This window comes from Erythrolamprus reginae, chromosome 13, assembly GCF_031021105.1.
Source record: "Erythrolamprus reginae isolate rEryReg1 chromosome 13, rEryReg1.hap1, whole genome shotgun sequence".
Lineage (NCBI taxonomy): Eukaryota > Metazoa > Chordata > Lepidosauria > Squamata > Dipsadidae > Erythrolamprus > Erythrolamprus reginae.
Window position 1 is genome coordinate 1005948 of NC_091962.1, and position 19571 is coordinate 1025518.

The 19571-nt window shown below is 47.4% G+C and overlaps 1 protein-coding gene across 1 annotated transcript in view; it reads left to right on the forward strand.

Annotated features, from left to right (window-relative positions):
• Positions 1 to 2960: 2960 nt before the first annotated feature.
• PPP2R5B (protein phosphatase 2 regulatory subunit B'beta) overlaps positions 2961 to 19571 on the forward strand; it is a 64987-nt gene continuing 48376 nt past the window's right edge. Inside the window, exon 1 of the mRNA XM_070766529.1 lies at positions 2961 to 4017. Within this exon, the coding sequence (XP_070622630.1) occupies positions 3819 to 4017 (199 nt within the window). The 5' untranslated portion in view covers positions 2961 to 3818. The remainder of the gene's footprint in view (positions 4018 to 19571) is intronic.

Sequence of the window (19571 nt, forward strand, 5' to 3'; positions counted from 1 at the left end):
AGAGGGCACACGACACGAGGCTTTGCCATGTTTCAGCTTTAATGCACATGTGCACGCTGGCCAGCTGATTTTCGGCCTTGGGAAAGGCTGTTTTGTCCTCTGTATGCTTCAGGGAAGCTTCCCTGAAGTCCCAGAGGCCAAAAAATATATACAGTATATGTATATCACCCAATGGACAAACCGGAAGTTCAGAAAAACGCCCTTCCGGTTTGCCATTGCGCTGGGTTTTTTGCACTCTGGAGGGTTCAGGGAAGCTTCCTGAAGCCCCGGAGTACGAAAACCAGCACAATGGACAAACCGGAAGTGCGTTTTCCAAACTTCCAGTTTGTCGTTGTGCTATTTTGTGCACTCCAGAGCCTCAGGAAGCTTCCTGAACCCTCCAGAGTGCAAAAAAACAGCACAAAGGACAAACCGGAAGTGCGTTTTCCAAACTTCCGGTTTGCCCATCTGAGCATTTTTTTCACCTACCTGGCTTGGACGCCATGCACAGGTGGCAGCATTGGGGGGGGGGGTGTATGTATGTGGAGTGGAGGGAAGGGGTCTAGGAACTTCTAGACCCCTTCACCGACCTAACGCACCTACACCGGCCCCTTTTGGCACGCGGACCAAAAAAGGTTCGCCATCACAGCTCTGTACATTGGCATCCAGATACAGATCTTTTTAAACATTCATATTTTATTGTGTTTACTCCTCTAGGTGAAATGTTAATATGTATTGCCACTTTGTGCACGATAGCTCTCACGCTAAATAATTTCACAGGCGTAGTTGCTATTACGCCTGTGGCAAAAGAGCAAGCAAATATTTTCACTATCTCTTGCAGAGTCATCCTCTAGAATCCGGGAGGGAAATGATGGCCCTTTTATGATCGGCTCAGGAATTCTGGGAGTTGAAGTCCACAAGTTATAAAGCCCTCCCCCTCCCACCCGTTCCCCCACTATTACTCATAGATGAATGGTGTTGGGAAGGGATCTTGTAGGTCATCTAGTCCAACCCACTGCCATTTAGATGCCTCTTTGATTCTTGTTTATATTGCTTTTTCAAATATACTGCAGATTGAATTGCACTCCTACTGCAGATTAAGCCTGACTGTTTTTCCTAAGACATTGGATGGGACTACAACGCCCAAGATTCTTAGCTGGGACTACAACTCCCAGAATTCCTAGCCTGGAGAGATTCTAGTGGGGAATTGCAGTCCTACTGCAGATTAAGACTACTGTTTTTCCTAAAACATTGGCTGGGACTACAACTCCCAGGATTCCTAGCTGGGACTACAACTCCCAGGATTCCTAGCTGGGACTACAACTCCCAGGATTCCTAGCCTGGAGAGACTGTAATGGGGAATTGCAGTCCTAAACTGGAGGCTATGAGTGAGAAGAATGCATACTCCTTGGCTTACATCCATTCATTTACTCACCATTCAAAGTTACAACAGCCCTGAATAAAAAGTGACATACGGCCATTTTTTCACACTTAATGACCGTCGCAGCATGTGGGATGCTTGGCAACTGACAATTGCAGTGTCCGGGGTCATTTTGCGACCTTCTGACAAGCAAAGTCAGTGGGGGAGCCCGATTCACTTAACGACCGTCCTACTAATTTAACTTAGCGACTGTGGCCAGAAAGGTTGTAAAATGGAGCCAAACTCACTTAATATCTTGCCCGGTAACACAAATTTGGGGCTCTATTGTGGTCGTAAGTCGAGGACTACCTGTATACTATCCGTTGCACCGCTCTCACGACTCTGCAAAATCGAGCGGTCTACCTTGAACGGTTGTCGCAGCTCAAACACCACCTTCCATCTTCATCTCAGGAGATCCTGCAGGACTAGCTGGGAAGGATGGGTGCTGCAGCTGGATGCCTCGAAGGCACCCTCATGGATCAGCTGGGGAGGATGGGTGCTGTAGCTGGATGTCCCAGAGGATGCCCATGGGACTGGCTGGGGAGGATGGGTGATGCAAACAATGTTCCAGCGGGACTGGCTGGGGAGAATGGGTGCTGTAACTGGACGACCCTGAAAGCAACTTCATGAGGTCAAATGGGGAGGATGGGTGCTGTAGTTGGATGACCCTGAAAGTAGCCTGAGGTCAGATGGGGAGGATGGGTGCTGTAGTTGGATGCCCCAGAGAAGTCCAATGGGTCTGGCTGGGGAAGTTGGATGCTGTAGCTGGATGCCCAACAGCAGCCTCATGAGGTCAGCTGGGGAGGATGGGTGCTGTAGTTGGATGCCCCAGAGGAGTCCCATGGGACTGGCTGGGGAGGATGGGTGCTGTAGCTGGATGTCCCAGAGGATGCCCATGGGTCTTGCTGGGGAGGATGGGTGATGCAAACAATGTTCCAGTGGGACTGGCTGGGGAGAATGGGTGATAGACAGCCAGAGGGGAGCCCTGTGCGATCAGATGGGGAGGATGGGTGATGCAAACGATGTTCCAGTGGGACTGGCTGGGGAGAATGGGTGCTGTAGCTGGATGACCCTGAAAGCAGCCTCATGAGGTCAGCTGGGGAGGATGGGTGCTGTAGTTGGATGCCGCAGAGGAGTCTCATGGGACTGGCTGGGGAGGATGGGTCCTACAGTCGGACGTCCAGCCGAGGACGGAGGAGGACCGGGGCTCAGGCGGCGTTTCTTTCCCTCCCTCAGCAGAGAACGCGAGCGAGAGAGCGGGCGGCGGGCGGGCGGGCGGGGTGGGCTAGAAACGATCCGCACGAGCGCTCCAACCCTCCTCCCCCTCCCCTCGGGCCGCCGGCGATGACATCACCTTTGCCGGAGCCTGACGCAGCTTCTATTTTTAGGGGGCCAATGGGAAGTGGTCCCCGCCGAGGTCACGTGGGCGCGGGCAGGTGGCCGGGCCGGGCGAGAGCGCGCGAGAGCGCGCACGCGCGGTGGTGGTGGTGGGGGCAAGAGGAGGAGGAGGAAAAGGCGCGGGAGCGAGCCGGCGCCAGAGCGGCGCGCGTGCCCGACGACCGGTGCGACGCCCGCGGGGAAGGCAAGAAGGCAAAAAAGAAGGAAGGAAGAAGGGAAGGCCGGCCGCGCACACCTGCCTCCTCACCTGCCGGGCGCCGCCTCTCCTCCGCCCGCGGCTGCCCCATGGGAAGGGGCCGTTCCGGGCCCCGCCTGCCTCAGCCCGCCTTGCTCGGGGATGCCGCCGCCTTGAAGTCCGCCCGGCTGGAAGAAGAAGCAGCCGCCGCCGCAGCAGCTCCGCCGCCTTGACCTTGCTCTGCAACCTGTTGGACGTATCTGCGAGGACCAGGAGGAGGCAGGAGTGGGGGGATAGTTGGACGTATCTGCGAGGATCAGGAGAAGGGGGAAGAAAGGGGCTTGGTCGTATCTGCGAGGACCATAAGGAGGAGGAAGGGGGAGTTGGACGTATCTGCGAGGACCAGGCGGAAGCTGTTGGGGGGGTCTTTCTCTTTCCCCCCTCTGCAAACCAGGCCGCTGCCCAACCGGTGCAGCCCCCTCCATCCATCCTTCTGATCCAGGTTGACTGGGAGGAGTAGGGGGGCTTTTCCAGGCTTCTCTGCCTTCCCCCTTTTTAAAGGGGTCTCCCCGCAGCCCCCCTCTTGATATGGGGGGGCTCCTGACCTGGATGCCTGGACGACCTGCAGCCCCTTGGATGTGACCTCCTGCTGGTGCTGGAGGGGGACTTCCACTTTACCTATATCATACACACACACCTGAGATTGGCAAGGAGCCAGAACTGTGACCCTCCATCCCTTCACCCAGGTGATGGGGTGGCCGCTGCTGCATCCGGTGGACGGCATGCCCGGCTCCCCCTGGCGCCGTTAAAGCAATTCGGTTGACGGGACTCGTCTCGCTTAACGACATGGAGACCAAAATCCCACCGGCCGTCACTCCGACCAGCCCTTCATCCCCCGGGCTGTCCCCAGTGCCACCGGCGGATAAAGTGGATGGGTTCTCCCGCCGGTCGCTGCGCCGGTCCCGCCAGAGACGCTCGCACAGTTCTTCCCAGTTCCGGTACCAGAGCAACCAGCAGGAGTTGACGCCGCTGCCCCTGCTGAAAGGTAAGGCTGGGGAGGAGTTTGGGCGGGGGGATGGCTGGCTGGCCTGCTAGATGTTGGAACTCCCTGCCTCATGAATTGAAGCTTTGTCAGAATGACCCCCCCCTTTCTTGGATGCCAATTGGGCCTAAAAGAGGCAGCCGCACCAAGCTGTGGCTGGAGACACCCACCCCCACCCCTCAGAAACAGGCTGAACCCAAATAGAAGACGGAATGAGAGAGAGAAGGGACCTTGGCGGTCTTGTAGCCCAACCCAAGTGATGCCACTTCACAAAATGAATCCTGCATCCACACTGCAGAACCTGCTCCAATAAACTGTAGTTTTGCTTCTTTGCAACTCTGTTTGAAGGTAGAGTAAGCTTGTTAAATGATGGCTTGTAGTGTGCAATTTTTGGGTGGTCTTGTACAGTTAAAAACTCTGGGTCATTTATTTATTTTTTAAATATCTTTTATCCTGCCTCTATTATTTTTACAAATTGGGTTGGACTGGAAGACCTCCAAAGGCCCCTCTAACCTTTTTTTTTAATTAAAAAATAATCTTCATTAATTATATACATTAAAAAAAGATAATGCATTAAAAAGGATAAACAACAAATGACAATAAACAAAAACAGGAAAGCAAAACAAACAAACATAACATAGACCAGTGTTTCCCAACCTTGGCAACTTGAAGATATCTGGACTTCAACTCCCAGAATTCCCCAGCCAGCATTTGCTGGCTGGGGAATTCTGGGAATTGAAGTCCAGATATCTTCAAGTTGCCAACGTTGGGAAACATTGACATAGACAACTATAGTGCATTATAAAGACTATCAAAATGGCAATTAGGAGAAATTTAAATAATATATTAAGAACGTTCAATATATAGTATTTGTTCGTGTTAATTATATTTCTATATTTCTAAATTGTTCCATATCTTCATAAAACTATTTTGTATCCTTCCAACCTTCTTATTCTATGTTCTAGGGCAGCAAACATGCCTAATACAGTACTTCCTGTTCCTCCTATTTTCCCCCCCCCTCCATAAGAACCCTTTGAGGTGGGCTGGCCTGGGAGAGAAAGGCCTGCTCCAAAAGTCACCCAACTGCCTTTTGTGCCTAAAGACGTGATTTGAACTCCCTGCCTGCTGGTTTGGCTTCCGCAGGTGATAAATAAAACCAGAGCCATGCATTGAAGAACTTTAATACATTCGATTTTTATCCTGCTTTTATTGTATAAGTCAGTGTTTCCCAACCTTGGCAACTTGAAGATATTTGGACTTCAACTCCCAGAATTCCCCAGCCAGCGAATGCTGGCTGGGGAATTCTGGGAGTTGAAGTCCAGATATCTTCAAGTTGCCAAGGTTGGGAAACACTGGTATAAGTAACTGAAGACAGAAACATACCTAATGTAGGTAAATCCTCGACTTACAATGTTTAGTGTACCATTCAAAGTTATAACGGCCCTGAAAAGAGTGACCTAAAGACCACTTTTCACAGTTGCGACCTTTGTAGCTTCCCCATAAATCATGTGGTTAAATTTTTAATGCTTGGCAACTGCTTCATACTTATGACCGTCATGCGATCCCTCTTTTTGCGACCTTCCGACAAGCAAACTTCAATGAGGAAGCCAGATTCACTTAACAACTGGGTGACTAGCTGATTGGCTCCAGTGATTCACTTACCAGCGGTGATGAGAAAGGTCGTAAAAATGGGGCAGAGCTCACTTCGGTGTCTCACTTAATGACAGAAATGTTGGATTGCATTGTGGTCATAAGCCGAGGACTGCTTGTAGAATTCCTCCTTCTTTCCTTCTACTCAACAAATAAATAAATTTCTATTGTGTGTTTTTAATGGTCTCCTGTTGTGACAGAAGGTGAGGAGATTCTCTGACCATAGAGATGTTGCTGGATGCAGAATAATTTGCAATTCGGTAGCTGAAGGAACCCCATCCTCTCTTGGCCAAAGTACAGGTAGTCCTCGACTTACGACAGTTCGTTGAGTGACCGTTCCAAGTTACAATGGCGCTGGAAAAAAACTGACTTTAGTTAGGACTGTTTTTCACACAATGTTTTTCCCACGTCCTTGGAGAGGCGGCGTATAAATCCAAAAAATAAAGAAATAAACTGTGGCCGCATTTCCATGATCAAGTGATCGAATTCCGATGCTGAGCAACTGACCCATATTTACCACCATTGCAGTGAGTAGCCAGTGGGTCACAAAGGTCGCAGGCAAAGTCAAAACGGGGGGAAACGATACTCACGTAACAACTGTGTGGCTAACTTTATAACTTTGGTGGTTTGCTTAACAGCTGTGGCGAAGAGACAGTCATAAAATGGGGCAGTGGTGATAGCACTTGGGACTTACATACCGCTTTAGCCCCCTCTAAGTGGTTTACAGAATCAGCTTCTTGGCCCTAACAATCTGGGTCCTCATTTTACCCAGGGAGGGAGGGAGGGAGGGAGGAAGGAAGGAAGGAAGGAAGGAAGGGCACTTAAGATTTATATACAGTACTGCTTCATAGTGCTTTATAGCCCTCTCTAAGCGGTTTACAGAGTCAGCCTCTTTTCCCCAGCAATCTGCATGGTATGTTTGTGTGTATGTTTTGCTTTTTAATAAGGGTTTTATTTTTTAGTTACTTAAATATTAGATGTGTCATACATTGTTTTATTGTTGTTGTGAGCCGCCCCGAGTCTGCGGAGAGGGGTGGCATACAAATCTAATAAATAAATCTGGGTCCCCATTTGACCCACCTCGAAAGGATGGAAGGCTGAGTCAACAGGAAGGAAGGAAGGAAGGAAGGAAGGAAGGAAGGAAGGAAGGAAGGAAGGAAGGAAGGAAAATAGCAGTTGACTTATATACTGTTTCACAGTGCCTTCACCACCCTCTCTAAGCGGTTTACAGAGTCAGTATATTTGCCCCCAACCATCTGGGTCCTCATTTTACGCACCTGGGAAGGATGGAAGGCTGAGTCAATCTTGTTAAGTCAATCGCACTTAATAAAATGCTTCACTTACCAACATAAATTTTGGGCTCCCATTGTGGTGGTGATTCCATTATAGTTTGAGCAGAAACCAATAGGACTGCTAGTCTGCCCTGCCCTCCCAAAAAACCTTAAAAATTAAGTTAACAACAGTTACAGTGGCAATTGCTAGAGTTTTAAGTGCCTAAGTTAAATGTGTCAGAACATTTACTGGGAGGGGCATCTCAGAGGTCTTCTAGTCCAACATCCTTGACAAATAGTTGTCCCATTATTTTTGAAAAGCAAACCCAGTGATGGTGACCGCACACTTTCTGGAAGCAAGCTGTTCCGCCAGCTAATTGTTCTCGCTGTCAGGAAATTCCTGCTTAGTTCTGGGTTGCTTCTTTCCTTGATCGGTTTCCATCTGTTGTTTCTTGTCTTTCCTTCTGGTGCTTTGCAAAATAGGTGGGATCCCTCTTCTTTGCAAGAGCCCTTCAAGTAGTGGATGACAGATGTCATGTTTCCCCTGGTCCTTTTCTTCACAGGCCCAGTTCCCGCAACCGTTCATTGCACTGCACTCTTTACAGAGTCTTAATATCTTGGTTGTGCGAACGTAGCTCACCATGGCTCAGATTCAGCTAGTAGAAGAGAAATTTTGAGGGAGGCAGCTGCAAAGCCCCTGAAACTTAGCTTTGGAGATCTTATTCGTACGGGAAACTTTCAAGAAATGAGGCACTGAGGAGAGGGTCCGCAACTTGGGCGTCCTCCTCGATCACAGCTAACATTAAAGCAGCTGTGGCGAGGGGGGCGTTTGCCCAGGTTCCCCTGGTGCACCAGTTGCGGCCCTATTTGGACAGGGACTCACTGCTCACAGTCACTCACGCCCTCATCACCTCGAGGTTCGACTATTGCAATGCTCTCTACATGGGGCTACCTTTGAAAAGTGTTCGGAAACTTCAGATCGCGCAGAATGCGGCCACGAGAGCTATCATGGGACTTCCTAGATTCGCCCACGTTTCATCAACACTGCACTGGTTGCCAATTAGTTTCCAGTCACAATTCAGTGTTGGTAATGGCCTATAAAGCCCTTCATGGCATCAGACCAGAATACCTTCAAAACCGCCTTCTGCCGCACAAATCCCAGCGACCGATTAGGTCCCACAGAGTTGGCCTTCTCCGGGTCCGGTCGACAAAACAATGCCGTCTGGCGGGCCCCAGGGGAAGAGCCTTCTCTGTGGCGGCCCCGGCCCTCTGGAATCAACTCCCCCCAGAGATTAGAACCGCCCCCACCCTCCTTGCCTTTCGTAAGCTATTAAAGACCCACCTATGTCGTCAGGTATGGGGAAGCTGAGCTCCTGGGTTATATTATTGGTATGAGTGTGCTGTATGGTTTTTAAATAATGGGTTTTAGACTTCTTTTAATGTATGAGATTTGTTACATTGTTATTGTTGTGAGCCGTCCTGAGTCTTCAGAGAGGGACGGCATACAAATCTAATATATTATTATTATTATTATTATTATTATTATCATCATCATCATCATCATTATCGTTGTTGTTGTTGTTGTTTTGGCTTCAAGGACTAGCTTCATGCACAAGTAGTCTAGGCTCAAATGAAGTTGGGTACTTTGTGATCCAGTGTGTTGTAGGAACCCCAACCCTCGATTTAGCCCAGTGTTTCTCAATTATTTTTGTCCCCCCCCCCCCCGGAGGAAGCAAGCATTTCACGTCCCCCAACTCTCCGATTTGGGTCCCAATGGACTTTTAATGTTAATATTTATTATTTTACTTATAAGTTATTATTTTACTTATAAGCTGCATGCAAACTCTTGGCTGGGGAAGGCTGCTCTACCCACTTACCTGGGAGTAAGTCCCACTGAACTCGGGGGAGCCTCTTTTCGGTTAGGCAGGCATAGGCTACCGTGGTGAGGGCCCTCTTTGGACACGGGGCCAGGCCACCTTCAGCATGCTGATGTTTTGGGGTCGCCGGCCTGGCCCATAAGCACTGTCTCTGCTGGGCACTCAAAGCGAATAGTATGGAGGGAGGCCTTAGGGTGCCGTTCGAAGCTTTCACCCAGCTGCAGAAGAGGTTCCTCCTTATCCAGCAGCAGGTCCGCTATGCCGTTCGTGGCTACCACGGAACCCACTGAGAACAACAAGAACCCACACAGCCGCCCCATCCTGCCTGGCCGTCTTCTCTTCCGGCCTAGGAGCAGCATGCAACTGGGAAAACACTCCCCATCCGGGGAAATCGATCGAGAGGGACCATGCATGTCCCCGGGGGTCACAAGCGCCCCCCAGCATCACTCCATGCCCCCCAGGGGGTGCCCCCCACTATTTGAGAAGGACTGGGTTAGCCCAATGTGTGAAACAGCCATCACGTTAGGCCAGGGGTAGGCCAAGTTGGCTCTTCTATGACTTTTGGACTTCAACTCCCAGAATTCCTGAGCCAATCATGCTAGCTCAGGAATTCTGGGAGTTGAAGTCCACACGTCATAGAAGAGCCCACTTTATGGCCTACCCTGTGTGGTAAAGCCATAAAATACATAGGTATGGATTGTACGAATGCAGCCATTGTGGTAACCAGGGTTTAGCGCGTTCTGTGAATGCAGCCAAGACGTTCCAGCTCAATCTCTTGACAGGATTCAAGAAAAGATGTTGAGCAAGGGCCTGGTTTATTGGAGAGCCCAAAAACCTGCTCTCAGTTGAGGAGAACTCCGTAGGTTGGGTGAAAAACCAGTCTTCGGAGAGGGGCAGCATAAAAATCTAATAAATAATAATAATAATAATAATAATAATAATAATTATTATTATTATTATTATTATTATTATTATTATTATTATTATTATTATTATTGAAACATAGAAACAGAGAAGACTGACGGCAGAAAAAGACCTCATGGTCCATCTAGTCTGCCCTTATACTATTTCCTGTGTTTTATCTTAGGATGAATATATGTTTATCCCAGGCATGTTTAAATTCAGTTACTGTGGATTTACCAACCACGTCTGCTGGAGGTTTGTTCCAAGGATCTACTACTCTTTCAGTTAAATAATATTTCCTCACGTTGCTTTTGATCTTTCCCCCAACTAACTTCAGATTGTTGTTATAATAATAATAATAATAATAATAATAATAATAATAATAATTATTATTATTATTATTATTATTATTATTATTATTATTATTATTATTAACTGAAGTTGATAACACAACTTTTGTTCTTGATATGGGCAGCAAATTTAGTGAGGGCCCTAAAGGATTCAGAGGCCTCGATGCTCGCCGTAAAAAAGGATCAGCCCATAAGTCTAAGCATAATCCTCCACATCGTGCAGCTCTCGTGAGTGGATAATTTTATTGAGTATTTTCCTAGGGAGGCGACTTGGTTTAACGCAGTTTCCTGGCTCCCAATTTTGAGAAGGTGGGTAGGAAGAGGAGGAGATGGCCGGAAATCTTGGTCGGAGGTCGGATCCTGAAAGGGAAAAAAAATCCTTAAATTATAGGTGGGTTTTCAGGAACAGGCCGGCCCCCGTGCATTGCATTTTCTCCAGCATCTTACTTAAGGGATTATTTTCTAAGGCTCCTGTGGGAAAGGCAAGGATTTGGCTGAAAGCAGGCGGGGGGGGAGGGCAGGAGATGCTACTATTGATTGTTAGTAAAAATGATAGCAAGGAAATCATTTTTACTGATGCTCTCTTGGCTGAAACGCAAAACGTAATGATTGCTAAACAGCCGAAGAGCCATTAAACACATTACGTATTACAAAAAGAAAGGGCCAGGCAGATGAGAAGGAAAAAAAGGATCAGCCCAGAACATAAGAACAAGGGGACACCATCTGATGTTAGCTGGGGGAAAGATCAAAAGCAACATGAGAAAATATTATTTTACTGAAAGAGTAGTAGATCCTTGGAACAAACTTCCAGCAGACGTGGTTGGTAAATCCAAAGTAACTGAATCTGGGGATAAACACATATCCATTGTAAGATAAAATACAGAGAATAGTATAAGGGCAGACTAGATGGATCATGAACTCTTTTTCTGCCGTCAGTCTTCTATGTTTCTATGAAATAACTTACTAGCTATATATTTTTTAAAAAAAAGCAAAGTAGCCACAAATTTTCACATACACACACACGGACACACACACACAAACATATCTGAAGCCCGTGCCCCCACCCCCAGCTGAACAACAATATCATGGCAAAGGATTGCAACAAATTATTTTCTCTTGTTTTTTTAAAAAATAACAACAGGAAAAACTTAAGAAACATTTTGTGTTTTTTTGGAGGTTGGAAGGACAAAACGAAAACCACCAAAGAAAAACAAACCCAAATATCAAAACGCAGAGGCTTTTTTTCACCACCAAACCTTCTGCCTGCCTGTCTATTCATCTGTCCACCCATCCATCCGTCTTTCTATCCTCCCTGTCCTTTCTTTATTTTTTCCTCCCTTCCTCTGTATATCTATTATCTGCCTGCCTGCGTTTATCTACCTACCTACCTATTCTATTTATTCACCCGTCTTGTGTCACTCATCCTTCACTTGTCTGTTCGTTTTCTCTTCCTCCCTTTCCAAATTTAAGTACTGCCCATCTCGCTGATAGAGTGACTGGGCAACATCGTACAGTTAGAGCTGTCTGTTCTCTGTCTTCCATCTTTGTCCAAACCGGTTTTCCTCAGAGGGCTCCGGTCTCCATCATCCAAAACCCCAGAAATGCTGCTGCAATTTGAAATTAAACGTATTTGGAATGTGTGGTTTGGGGAATGCCCATGACCGCCTTCTACTGCATGAATCCCAGCGACCAGTTGGGTCCCACAGAGTGGGCCTCCTCTGGGTCCCGTCAACTAAACAATGTCGTTTGGCGGGGCCCAGGGGAAGAGCCTTCTCTGTGGTGGCCCCGGCCCTCTGGAACCAACTCCCCCCCAACTCCCCCCGGAGATTAGAATTGCCCCCACCCTCCTCGCCTTTCGTAAGCTCCTTAAAACCCACCTCTGCCGTCAGGCATGGGGGAACTGAGATATTCTTTCCCCCTAGGCCTTTACAATTTATGCATGGTATGTTTGTATGTATGTTTGGTTTTTACAATAAGGGTTTTTTAGTTGCTTTAGTATTGGATTGTTACATGCTGTTTTTTATTACTGTTGTTAGCCGCCCCGAGTCTATAAATCTAATAAATAAATAATTAAATAAATAAATTGTAAGTCAAGGATTTACCTACATTAGGTATGTTTCTGTCTCCAGTTACTTATACAATAAAAGCAGGATAAAAATTGAATGAGGGGGGCGGCATACAAATCAAATAAATAAATAAATAAATAAATAAATAAACAAACAAACAAAGCATACCTGGCTATGGGATTCTGGGAGTTGAAGTCCATCCCTGGTCAAGGTTGAGAAGCGTTGCCGGGTGTTGGTATTATCCAGTTTTTGCCTCCTTGGTTTAAATAAAAGAGAATATTTTAAGCTCAGGGTTGTTGAGCTTGGTTGGGGCTACCTTTGAAAAGCATTCAGAGACCACAATTGATCCAGAAAGCAGCTGCGCAAGTTGTCGTGGATATGCCTAGGTACACCCACATCACATCAACACAATGCAAGCTGAATTGGCTTCCAGTTGGTCTCCAGATGCAATTCAAGGTGTTGGTTATCACCTTTAAAGCCCTACATGACATGGCTTAGGGCCAGGCTATTAACGGGACCGTCTTCTGCCACATAACTCCCAGCAACCGATTAGGGCCTACAGGGTTGGCCTTCTCAGGGTCCCGTCGACTTGACAATGTTTGCTGGCGTGGCCACGTGGCAGGGCCTTCTCTGTGGCAGCTCCAGATCTCTGGAGCCAACTTCCCCCGGAGATCTGTACTATCCCCACCTCCCTGGCCTTCCGGAAGGCCCTGAAAATTTGGCTTTGCTGGCAGGCCTGGGGCCGATGAGCTATGTCATTCATCTCCAGTGTGGATGATTTAAACTTTGGGGTTTTTAAATGTTATTATACAGTTTTAATTGCTGTAGGCCGACCAGATCTGTCAGGAGTTGAGCGGCTTATAAATGAAATAAATTAAATTGAATTAAATTAAATTTTCATGCAGGCGTTTAATTAATTAATTAATTAATTAATTAATTAATTCATTTATTAGATTTGTATGCCACCCCTCTCCGTAGATTCGGGGCGGCTCATAACAACAATAGAACAATTCAAGACAAATGCGGCAGAAGGCGGTTCCGGAGATATTCTGGTCCGATGCCATGAAGGGCTTTATAGGTCATAAACATATGCCCATGTTACACCAACACTCCGCAGTCTGCATTGGTTGCCGATCAGTTTCCGGTCACAATTCAAAGTGTTGGTTATGACCTATAAAGCCCTTCATGGCACCGGACCAGATTACCTCAGGGACCGCCTTCTGCTGCACGAATCCCAGTGACCAGTTAGGTCCCACAGAGTGGATCTTCTCCGGGTCCCGTCAACTAAGCAATGTCGCCTGGTGGGACCCAGGGGGAAGAGCCTTCTCTGTGGCGGCCCCAGCCCTCTGGAACCAACTCCCCCCAGAGATTAGAACTATCCCCACCCTCCTTGCCTTTTGTAAACAACTTAAAACCCATCTCTGCCGCCAGGCATGGGGGAATTGAGATACTCTTTCCCCCTAGGCCTTTACAGTTCTATGCATGGTATGTATGTATGTATGTTTAGTTTTTATATTAATTGATTTTTAATCATCAATACCAAATTACTATTGTACACTGTTTTATTGTCGCTGTTAGCCGCCCCGAGTCTCTGGAGAGGGGCGGCATACAAATCCAATAAATAAATAAACAAACAAACAAACAAACAACACTTTCATTACCCAACTAGGGACCATCATCAGTGCTAGAAGGGAAGGAGGCTGCGAGGAGGAGGAAGAGGAGGTGGAGGAGGAAGAGGAGGGGAGGACTGTGGGTCCTGTGTGCTCTCTGAGCTTGGTTGTTTTCTTGCAGATGCTTCATTACCCGAACTAGGTAACATCAGTGCACTGATTTGATGGTGTATTTTGGTAATGAAATGCCTGCAAGTAAGCAACCAAGTTCAGAAAAGATTTAGGAACATTCCCTGGTTTCTGGGCCTTCTCTGTGAGAAGGCAGGTGAATCATGGTCCCTTCTCCAGATGTGGCCTCAGATCTCCCAAGATCCCCTTGCTCCAGGAACCCCGGTCATATTGGAAAGGTCATGTAATGCTACCACATCCCCTACTGGTTCCTACATTTATTTATATTTATGTTTATATTTATCTACATGGGGCTACCTTTGAAGAGTGTTCGGAAACTTCAGATCGCGCAGAATGCAGCTACGAGAGCAATCATGGGCTTTCCCAGATATGCCCATGTTACACCAACACTCCGCAGTCTGCATTGATTGCCGATCAGTTTCTGGTCACAATTCAAAGTGTTGGTTATATGACCTATAAAGCCCTTCATGGCATCGGACCAGAATACCTTCAGGACTGCCTTCTGCCGCACGAATCCCAGCGACCAATAAGGTTCCACAGAGTTGGCCTTCTCCGGGTCCCATCGATGAAACAATGCCGTCTGGTGGGACCCAGGGGAAGAGCCTTCTCTGTGGTGGCCCCGATCCTCTGGAATCAACTCCCCCGAAAATCAGGACTGCCCCCACCCTCCTTGCCTTTCGCAAACTTCTAAAAACCCACCTGTGCCGCCAGGCATGGGGAAATTGATTCCGCTCGGCCATCCTGTTTTGTGTATGGTTTGTTTGGGTTGTATGACTGTTTTTATATTAAGGGTTTTAACTGTTCTTTTTTAATCATTGGATTTGTATTGTGTATTGTTGTTGTGAGCCGCTCCGAGTCTTCCGAGGGAGTGGCATACAAATCTAATAAATAATAATAATAATAATTTATATTTTTTATTTCTATTTATTTCTTAAACTTATAGGCCACCCTTCTCCTAATTGGACTCAGCGCGGCGCACAGAATAAAACAAAAATAGGAAATTTAAAACCCCAAATGTTAAAAAAAGCATTAAAAAGACATTCATCCATTACAAGTAGCCTATTGTGTAGTGCTGTACTGTAGGCCGCTGAAGCTGACTTGTAGATCTGAAGGTCAGCGGTTCAAATCTCATCCCCGGCTCAAGGTTGACTCAGCCTTCCATCCTTCCGAGGTGGGTCAAATGAGGACCCGGATTGTGGGGGCAATAGCCTGGCTCTGTTAAAAAAAGTGCTATTGTTGACATGTTGTAAGCCGCCCTGAGTCTAAGGAGAAGGGCGGCATAAAAATTGAATGAATGAATGAATGAATGAATGAATGAATGAATGAATGAATAAACAAATAAACAAACAAATAAATAAATAAAAAAATAAAAAAATATTACTGGCCGAAGCAGAGTGTTTGTTTGTTTGTTTGTTTGTTTATTTATTTATTTACTTATTTATTTATATTTGATTTGATTTGATTTGTATGCCGCCCCTCTCCGTAGGCTCACTCAACGGCCCCTGGGCCTGCTAGCAAAGCTGTGTTTTTAAAGCTTTTCGAAAGGCCAGGAGGGTGGGGACAGTGCGGATCTCGGGAGAACCAGAGCCGCCACAGAGAAGGCCCTTCCCCATGTTTCCGCCAGCCGGCACTGCTTGGCTGAAGGGACCCGGAGAAGGCCGACTCTGTGTGGGATCTAATCGGTCTCTGGGCCGCGTGAGGCAGAAGATGGTCAATGCGGGAGTCTTCTCTCTTCTCCACGTAAGCCGTCAGCCTCCTGGCTGCCATGGTTACAGTTCCCCGGGGGGGGCACTGCCGGAGCTGCTCGGTGCCCCCAAGGGGCATCCGGGAGAGATGGTGACAACATGCCCACAGCGCCTCAGTCACCAGCCAACCACCCTTTCTGACTGGATTCCTGGCTCCGAAAGCCTGCGGACGATGAACTGAGGGTGGCCCCTTCTTGGCATCCTTGCAATGGCCACCCTGGGGTCTCTGGGGCCTGATCCTGCAACTTGCAACCAACTCTGGTAGGGGTTTCTTTTAAAAAGCAAAGAAAAAAAAAGTTAAGAGAAGAATAACTAAGGTGATGAAAGGCCCAGAGACTAAAACGTTTGAAGGCGGTTGCAGGATTTGGGTCTAGGGGAGATATGAGAGCTGCATTCCAGTATTTGAGGGGTTGACACAAAGAGGGGGGCAGGTGTCGAATTATTTTCCAAAAGCCCCAGAAGGCAGGACAAGAAACAACGTGTGGAAACTAATCAAGGAGAGAAGCAACCTGCAATTAAGGAGAAACCTCCTAACAGGGAGGACAATTCACCAGTGGAACAGCTTGCGACCAGATGTGGGTGCTCCATCACTGGAGGTTTTTAAGAAGAGGCTAGACAGACACTTATCTGACATAATATAGGTTATCCTCCTTGAGTAGGGGGCTGGACTGCAAGACCTCCAAGATCCCTTCCCACTCTGTTAATCTTCTTTCCTTCCTTCCTTCCCTTCTCTGTCTCCTTCCTTTTTTCCTTTCTTCCTTCCCTGCCTTTTTTCCTTCCTTTCTTCCTTCCTTTCCTTCTCTGGCTCCTTCCTTCTTTCCTTCCTTCCTTCCTTTCCTCTTTTTCTTCTCTGGCTCCTTCCTTCTTTCCTTTCTTCCTTTCCTCTTTTTCTTCTCTGGCTCCTTCTTTCCTTTCTTCCTTCCCTGCCTCTTTTCTTCCTTTCTTTCCTTCCTTCCTTTCTTTCCTCTTTTCCTTCTCTGGCTCCTTCCTTCTTTCCTTCCTTCCTTCCCTGCCTCTTTTCTTCCTTTCTTTCCTTCCTTCCTTTCTTTCCTCTTTTCCTTCTCTGGCTCCTTCCTTCTTTCCTTCCTTCCTTTCCTCTTTTTCTTCTCTGGCTCCTTCCTTCTTTCCTTTCTTCCTTCCCTGCCTCTTTTCTTCCTTTCTTTCCTTCCTTCCTTCCTTTCCTCTTTTTCTTCTCTGGCTCCTTCCTTCTTTCCTTCCTTCCTTCCCTGCCTCTTTTCTTCCTTTCTTTCCTTCCTTCCTTTCTTTCCTCTTTTCCTTCTCTGGCTCCTTCCTTCTTTCCTTTCTTCCTTTCCTCTTTTTCTTCTCTGGCTCCTTCCTTCTTTCCTTTCTTCCTTCCCTGCCTCTTTTCTTCCTTTCTTTCTTTCCTTCCTTCCTTCCTTTCCTCTTTTTCTTCTCTGGCTCCTTCCTTCTTTCCTTTCTTCCTTCCCTGCCTCTTTTCTTCCTTTCTTTCCTTCCTTCCTTCCTTTCCTCTTTTCCTTCTTTCCTTCCTTCCTTTCCTCTTTTTCTTCTCTGGCTCCTTCCTTCTTTCCTTTCTTCCTTCCCTGCCTCTTTTCTTCCTTTCTTTCCTTCCTTCCTTTCTTTCCTCTTTTCCTTCTCTGGCTCCTTCCTTCTTTCCTTTCTTCCTTCCCTGCCTCTTTTCTTCCTTTCTTTACTTCCTTCCTTTCTTTCCTCTTTTCCTTCTCTGGCTCTTTCCTTCCCTCCCTCCCTCCCTCCCTTCCTTTCTTCCTTCCCTGCCTCTTTTCCTTCCTTCCTTCCTTCCTTTCTTTCCTCTTTTCCTTCTCTGGCTCCTTCCTGCCTGCCTGCCTGCCTGCCTCCCTCCCTCCCTTTCTTCCTTCCCTGCCTCTTTTCCTTCCTTCCTTCTTTCCTTCCTTCCTTTCTTTCCTCTTTTCCTTCTCTGGCTCCTTCCTTCCTTCCCTGCCTGCCTGCCTCCCTCCCTTTCTTCCTTCCCTGCCTCTTTTCCTTCCTTCCTTCTTTCCTTTCTTCCTTCCCTCCCTTCCTCTGTCCCTCCCTTCCTTTCTTCCATGCCTTCCTTTCCTTCCCCACTTCCTCCCTCCCTCCCTCCCTTCGCTGGACAGCCACTTGTCTGAAATGGTACAGGATCTCCTGCTTGAACAGGGGCTGGACTAGAAGACCTCCAGGGCCCCTTCCAGCTGTATGCCAGATTAAAGGGCAGCAGCATTAGCCTGTTGGAGGATTCCCACGAGTGGCAGGGAGGAGGGGATGTTTTGATAGGTGGGGAGCGATTCTTTTGGCTGCAATTAATGGGTTTAATTACAACCTTTCAGTTTTGTTGAAAAGCAGCTTTACTTTCCACTGATTGCTTTGATCCCGGTCAAATGCACGACTTGCAGTAAATCAAAATATAGGTGAGTCGTTTGTGAATCTCTAGAAGTTACTTACTACTTACCTTTTTGGTCACTGACAGGCTAGCTACGATATTGGGAGTTCAGCCTAGATCCACGACGGCGAACCTGGGCATGTGTGTCGCTGGCGGCACGCAGAGCCATGTTGAAGGGCACACAAGGCGTTGCCCTATGTCAGGGCTAGGCAGAGTTGGCTCTTCTATGGCATGTGGACTTCAACTCCCAGAATTCCTGAGCTAGCATGATTGGCTCAGGAATTGTGGGAGTTGAAGTCCATAAGTCATAGAAGAGCCATCTTTGCTTGCCCCTTGGCTCACACTTGTGTGAGTCTACGGAGTGGGGCGGCATACAAATTTAATAAATTAATAATAATGATGATGATGATGATGATGTGCACGCTAGCCAGCTGATTTTTGGCCTTGGGGAAGGCCATTTCGTCCTCTCAGAGTGCAAAAGGAGCCGAGGTGGCACAGTGGGTAGAGTGCAGGCCACTGAAGCTGACTGTAGATCTGTAGGTCAGCGGTTCAAATCCCATCACCGGCTTAAGGTTGACTCAGCCTTCCATCCTTCCGAGGTGGGTAAAGTGAGGACCCGGATTGTGGGGGCAATAGGCTGGCTCTGTTGAAAAGTGCTATTGCTAACATGTTGTAAGCCTCCCTGAGTCTAAGGAGAAGGGCGGCATAAAAAATCAAATAAATAAATGAATAAATAAATAAAAACCAGCCGAATGGGCAAACCAGAAGTTTGGAAAAACAGACCTCTTGTTTGCTTGTTGTGCTGTTTTTCGCAGTCTGGGACTTCAGGAAGTTTCCCTGCTTCAGGAGTGTGAAAAACATCCCAACGGGGAAACCAGAAGTCTGTTTTTCCAAGCTTCCAGTTTGCCCATTTTTCCACCATCCCAGGCTTCAGTGAGGCCTATACACATGCACGGGGATGGAAGGGGAGGATTGTGCGCATGAGCAGGGGCATGGGTGTGGACACATGAGCACATGGTAGCACACGCATGCACAGCCTTCTGCTGCACAAATCCCAGCGACCAGTTAGGTCCCACAGAGTTGGCCTTCTCCGGGTCCCGTCGACTAAACAATGTCGTCTGGCGGGACCCAGGGAAAGAGCCTTCTCTGTGGCGGCCCCGGCCCTCTGGAACCAGCTCCCCCCGGAGATTAGGATTGCTCCCACCCTCCTTGCCTTTCGTAAATTCGTTAAGACCCACCTCTGTCATCAGGCATGGGGGAACTGAGACACCTTCCCCAGGCCTATATAGTTTATGTATGGTATGTTGTGTGTATGTTTTTTAAATTATGGGTTTTTAGTTTTTTAAATATTAGATTTGTATTTTACATTGTTTTCTACTATTGCTGTGAGCCGCCCCAAGTCTACGGAGAGGGGCGACATACAAATTTAATAAATAATAATAATCATCGTCATCGTCATCATCATCATCATGGGCCTAAGATCGATGTTTTTCAAACATGGCCCCTGAAGTCGTGTGGACTTCAACTTTTAAGTCTT